Source organism: Solanum tuberosum, unplaced genomic scaffold (genome assembly GCF_000226075.1).
Source record: "Solanum tuberosum cultivar DM 1-3 516 R44 unplaced genomic scaffold, SolTub_3.0 scf00115, whole genome shotgun sequence".
Lineage (NCBI taxonomy): Eukaryota > Viridiplantae > Streptophyta > Magnoliopsida > Solanales > Solanaceae > Solanum > Solanum tuberosum.
Window position 1 is genome coordinate 1368662 of NW_006239044.1, and position 6451 is coordinate 1375112.

At 34.3% G+C, this 6451-nt stretch overlaps 1 protein-coding gene across 1 annotated transcript; it reads right to left on the bottom strand.

Moving 5' to 3' along the window:
* Positions 1–990: 990 nt before the first annotated feature.
* Positions 991–5189, bottom strand: LOC102587929 (probable pectate lyase 8). Its single transcript, XM_006350239.2, has 6 exons — positions 4959–5189; positions 4726–4779; positions 4181–4255; positions 2236–2982; positions 2010–2148; positions 991–1806 (listed from the first exon to the last, which is right to left on the bottom strand). The coding sequence occupies exons 1-6, from the start codon at positions 5042–5044 to the stop codon at positions 1588–1590; spliced, it is 1320 nt and encodes a 439-aa protein (XP_006350301.1). The 5' UTR covers positions 5045–5189; the 3' UTR covers positions 991–1587.
* Positions 5190–6451: the final 1262 nt, after the last annotated feature.

The following is a 6451-nucleotide window of genomic DNA, read 5'->3' on the forward strand; positions in this document are numbered from 1 at the left end:
AAAGTGATAAAAAAGTCCCTGACCCCACAATGCATCACTTTTCACTTTTTCTTAAAGGAACCCTACAAAATAAATAAATAAAAAATGTGGTGTGTATAGACTAAACTAAGTTATGTTGGTGGGCACAACACCAAATCTTCTCCTCTAAGATGCCTTCCAGGGTGACGTATTTTTCATTGTCATTTGAGGAGTTGTGGCGCCAGTGTCTAGTTCCTTAGGGAAGCATAAGAATTGATGTTTAAATTGCATAGAGTTTATAAGAGTCGAGAAATATTTGACTTGAATATGAATTAGTAGTATGGTCTATCTAGACTTGATTTTACTTTATTTAGATTAGAAATTTCCTTGATAATAATGTTATTGCTTGAATTAACATTTCATTTAGATAATTGTGGTGAAAATGAGAAATTATTAAGCCAATTTGATATGAATACTTTATTATCAAGTTTCAAATGGGTGAACTGTCTGTTTTGGTGTGTGTTTTAGAGAGAGGTCCCTTTTGGTGTTTAGAATTCAAAAAGTGTTTGTTTTGGTGTCAGATCCAGGGATGAATGGTGAATTACTTCACATGGCTGTATGCTGCCTGCAAGATACTTATGGGCAAGAAAATGGCATGTTCTGTAGGTAAAGAATAGGCATGTACCGCCTGCCTAATCTCACATGCAATTCTTGTGGCATCCATATCGTGGTGGATGCAGCCCCTGTGCTAAGATCTCAATAGAATCCAATATTTTTTGACCCGCGATTTAAATATTTATGTGAAAAATTAAATCACTAAAGTTTCAACAAGCATTAAGTCTGAACTCATAATTTCCAAAGTACAATAAGTTAAACATTAAAAGTCAAAACCAATCTAATTTAAATAATGACTACCCCTCTCCAAAAATTCATCTACTGCAATACTGATAATTAAGGTGAAGCAAAACTGTAATTGCCATCATAATAATTCAACTTTTAGTGACATATATAGAAAATTAAATAGGGGGAAAGTGATAAAAAGTAGGCAGAAATAACTTGAATTATGAAGGAAAACCATAATAATTACATTATATAAGATGCCAGTTTCAACACTTACTGCTAAACATGTTTAACAATAAACCAGAAAAATCAGCTTTCATTGTCTTTTTTTTTTATTGTGCATGTTTTCTGCAATCTCTTTGGTACTATGTTTCTGAATGCTCCATATCAAGAGGAGAGGGAAGAAAAAAGTCGGTTTCCTATCAACCGTAAGCAAGAGAAGTAGTTGGTGATCAAGATTTTAAGCAAACGTGGTAGAAGAGAAAGGGAATGACTAAGGAGAAATATGATGTGTAGGGTACAACACTTCAACACCTGCTCCACAGATCCTCTGAGTTAAAATTTTCTCGTTGAGGCAGGGCGGGGTTGAGCATTGCTACATTAGACAGATGGAACACTAGACAAGGGGGGTTCGAATCATTTTAATGTATAAAAGAAATACATATGTATCTTGCTGGTGAGGTGTTTAGAAAGGGATGCAAGGTAAAGAAGGTATAAAATTGGCTAGATTACACGACAATTTCACCGGACAGGTAAAGGTAATGTGTGGTTGTGTCAATGTCTTAGACATTAACATTGGTAGCCCCTGCGACATGAAAGTGCACCAGCATTTGAAGTAAGAGTGCCAACCAGGGAAGAGGCCTTTGCTGCTAAGCTTGAAGCCCTAGCATAGCTGGCTGCAGCACCGTGTCCAGATGGCGTAAAGAAGGCTCCATTAAGCATAAGGTCTCCCTCTGATCTCCAGTTCCAATGCTTCCACACATCTGATTGCTCCACTCTATGTGTCACCTGCCAACCAAAAAGTCCTTGTTTTTGAGTCCAAAATGAATCATTTAGAGCTCCAATTTATAGTCCATTCTATTTTCTTTTGGTAGTTCTATATTTCCAGAGTATGAGTTCCACCAAACTTAGCAACAGATTAACCTTAGTCATTAGTGTTATACTTACCTAATTACCCTCAAAAAGAGAAGAAGCAAAAGATGGAAATTAACCTGTTTGGCAAAAGGGTTGGCCGGGGCGAGATATCTGTTTCCTTGGCTGTTAATTGTAGGAGAAGCGCTGCCACCAATGGCATACATCTCCCAATGTGTATAGTCATTGTTCACCACATGAAAATAACCATGTCTACACCTGCATATCGATCAATTGGTAATACTTTTTAGCACAAGAATTTACAGAGAACAAAAATGTTAAAAAGTGGAACAAAACAAATTTTACCTTGGCATTCTCTGAATGAGACCCTCACCAAAATGGTTGTAAGCAATAGTCACCTGCATAATCTTATCTCTAACATAGGAGTCGCTGTGGCCTAATAACATCACCTCATTATGGTGTGTAAAATAATTGTTGGAGATTGTAATTGCAGTGGATCCCATGATAGCATCAATTAGGCCATCAGCACAGTTGGCAAGAGAATTGTGATCAACCCAAATATGGCTAGACCCAAAAATGGAAATGCCATCTCCATCAGCAATTGTCCTCCATCCAAAGTGACTCGGTGAACTACGTACCATGGCGTTACCAGTTGGCTTACAATCATGAATATTGATGCCATGTATAATAATATTAGTAACAAATTGGACAGTAATACAGGCCCCATTGGCAATATGAACATTGACACCACGTCCATCAATTGTCTTGAAACTATTCATAATTAGCTCTTGTTTAAGTGTAATAACCATATCCCGTTTAAACACTATCCACAACGGTCTGTCCTGAATTACAGCATGACGAAGTGTTCCAGGTCTGGGATTTACAGGGTCGTCATCATTTGGGTCAGTGACAACATAGTACTTGCCATCACGGCCGCCAATAGCATTACGTCCGAAGCCAATAGCACAGTCTGCTAGGCGCTTGCGGTTACGTTGCCAATTACGGTCACAACGCCAACAATCGTCAATAGGATTTCCAGTTCCACATGAGAAAAAACCCAATTTCCTCCTCTCTGTACTATTCCTAATGCTCCTGTATAATCAACAATTTAATTTAGCTCTGTTCACATGATTAAAGTTAGGAAGTCGCTGAGAAAAATAAAAATTGGCTGATTAGACATATATGAACAAATTTAGTAATGCCTTTGAGGTGAAGTAGTTAGTTATTAAAGTGATACAAGTGGGGATGGGAAATACGGTCATTACGGAACTGGTACCTCTTTCCGTTTGCCTTGTGCAATTAATGAATCTATAAGGTGGGCTGATAAATGCATCTATAATGTCGGTAGGGTAATTAATCTTTATTAACATACAGGTGTCATTTAATATGGGCATGTGTATGTCAGTTCAGCCAGCTGCTGGATCTTTGGATTTACTGGTGTGAGCTCAGATCTGATCGCTCATTCACTTTGCCACAAAATACAAGTGCAAGTACAATATACTATTTGGCTAATCTTTAATGGTTAGCTAAATCTGGTCACGTGAAGCAAATAGGGTGGTTTTGGCCTGTGATTTAAGATAAGGAGGGTGGTGGATTGAAAAATAAGTTAACACAAAACTGAACCAACAATGTGCTTGGTATGTAAAGCTACCTCCAACATAATCCATAGATAACATGAAAGAAAAAGACACATGAAACATAGCAAAATGTGCGGATCTGGCAACAAAGACCATGTGAAAACAAAAAGGAGATACTACAACATAACATGGCCTTGCTAATCAATGATTAAATTCTCCAAAAAGGTATTTCGAGTTCCGTACTAATACCGGATTGGATGCCTGCCTATATTATAAAGTACTCCTATCACATAACTCGAAGCAAATATTTAAACTGAATTTTCTGATTAACTTAATAACAGGATTAGTTTAATTAATCGGGCTCATAAAAGCTGACTTAGGGCGGTTGGCACATTGCATGTGCGATATATTCTTTACTGTCAGTCATGAATCAAACAAGAGAATTGACAGGGGATGAATTTGGGTGAAAATTGAGTAGGTGGGGAGAGGTAAATGGTATAGTAACTGGGGCAATGCATTTAATTTTGTGTTGATGATGTATATGGATCATGTGAGGGGTTAATTACTTCTAGTACAGTTCATTTATGTAAGCACATGAATGCAGATAGGTAAAGGGAATAGGGAAAATAAATATAGAATATTCATTGGGAATTTTTTAATACTAGTGATGAAATATTAGCATACTGATGATAGAGAAAGCAGAGAGAACTTACATGTCTACCATTGAAACCACCTTTTCTGGATCATCTACAGCATGTTCATGGTTTGGTACATTTTCTTCACTTAAACTGCAAATTTGAAATAGAAAATTGAATGTTAGGAACAGAACCATCGAAATTGAGCCTTGATTTGCTAATACAAAATGAAAAGTATAGATAATGAATTCAACGCCCAATTTCAGGCAAAATAAAAAGAATTCTGTAAAATTATGTCTTGGATCGAACTCACACTCCAAAAGCTAGCATTAACCATCAATATGAGACTTTTTTCATTCTTTAACAAATTCAATGCTGCATATGACGGTGAAGGAGCAAATCGTTATCGGGCAAATTATTTGCTCTAATTTAGAGTCACCGATCGTAGGGTTTTTTAACAGAATTATAGAACCAATTTTTTTCCTGATCCAATCTATACGATAAGGATTGTGTTTTCGGATGCACATTAAAACTTACCAATACTACATGCACAGCTATATCATATGAAGAGCAAATCAAATGGTATTTAATAAGGAGATGTTAAAAGAATATCAAAAATCCACCTATTCGCCATTGTCAAGTTCTTTAAGCTCTGGAATTGCTCTGCTTCTTCAGCACTGAAAATGAAAGAAGAAAAAAAGTACATTCAATGAGCAAATCGTAATAATTTATCTATTCACGCGAACTAATCAGAAACAGAGTCGTTCATGTAACACACTCGAATTCAGAAATTCAAGTTGTTTGCTTCGACATTGTCAAAAATAAGCTTATGAATCAATGGAAAGGGTTCAATTACCTGTGACCGGGAGTGACATTGATGACTAGTAGCATCACAAGTAGCAATGCAGAAAGAGAAAGATAGGATCTCCAATAAATTGCCATTGGAGAGATGAAAAGCAGAGCTCTCTCCGTAGAAATGTGAGTGAAATTGAGTCGAGAAAAAGGTTGAATGGAAGAAACGTTTTTATAGGAGAAATAAGAGAGAGGAGATAGCGGGAAGTGCTAGTGCTACTCTGTAGTTGCCCAACTTTGACATTCTTCTCATTAGACTTAACACCCGGTTTACTATATTTGTTTAACTCGTTTCAAATAAGTTGTGTTATTAGTTTGGACACAGACGTTTAAGTTAAATATTTTTTAAGCAGAGCGTTTTGGTCAATTCAAAAAGTGTTTATAAGCATTTAATTTTAAGTTAAAATGAGCCATAAGTTAGAATTTCTAACTTATAATTTTTTGTTTATAAATCAAACATTAAAGATAATTAGGAATTAAATAAAGAATTCTGAAATTTGTGGTCTAAAATATTCCGTGGCCATTTGTATGAACATATATCATTTCATTAAGAGTAAATAAGAAATTTTAAAGTTAAATTATTTTAATTATAGAAATGTGATATTCTTTTGGGGGCTAAAAAGAAAAGTATTTCTTATATATTTTACTTGATTGTAGATATAACTAATCTTGAGATAAATTAATATTTTAAATTTTATGTTATTTTATCATAACTAAGAATAGGATAAATTAGTCTACGGATTATAATCACAAAGAGTATAGTCCACCCCTAATTGTATAAGGATTTATTTTGTTAATTTTTGTACTACCCAACTGTCATTTTGAAGATAAACAAAAATGAATAATTTTTACTTTATTCACATACGGTAAGGAATCATTTGGTTATAATGGTTAGGACATTAATTCTAATATTAAATTTGACATTGTGGCTATCTACCATTTAATTATTGAAATTTATTTAATATCAATATAAATTTTACATCAAAATTTTTAATATCATCTATTTCATATAGAATATGTTTTAAGATAACCTTAATTTGAATCAAAATATAAAAAGAAAAAGGTTAGGATAACCCTTCCTTATTTGGAGAAGCCTAACTAATAATAACAAGGTGTGTTGTGTGATTTCTTTGTATCTTAAAATAGTCTGAGAAAGTGCTATAACGATTTTCCAAAAACTGTGAGTTTAATTTAAATATACAGTAACCATTTATAAAAAATTATAATATTGGTATACTTTAACTTTTTGAAGAAGATTACTTCAAAATAAAATTGTTGATTTCACTTATTATAAGTGGTTTTCTATACTTTTACTGTAAAAAAAATTATTACACCATCAAGTGTGTAAAAGTTAAATTTTCTAAATATTAATTTGAGAAAAGGAATTATACCAACATCTTCTTATACCTAATTAAACTGCCACCGACTCACACGTGTGAAGTTGCGTCGGTTACTCACGTACCACACTTTTTCTTTAATTTTCTTCCTCTTTCTCTA

Bases quoted from the DNA above. Each gene is read 5' to 3' on its own strand.
- LOC102587929 (XM_006350239.2), bottom strand. From the start codon at position 5,044: ATGGCAATTTATTGGAGATCCTATCTTTCTCTTTCTGCATTGCTACTT. The intron at 4,780-4,958 runs GTAATTGAACCC...TTTCATTTTCAG, and splicing joins AATGTCACTCCCGGTCACAG to TGCTGAAGAAGCAGAGCAAT. The intron at 1,807-2,009 runs GTTAATTTCCAT...TTTGGTTGGCAG, and splicing joins CCAACCCTTTTGCCAAACAG to GTGACACATAGAGTGGAGCA.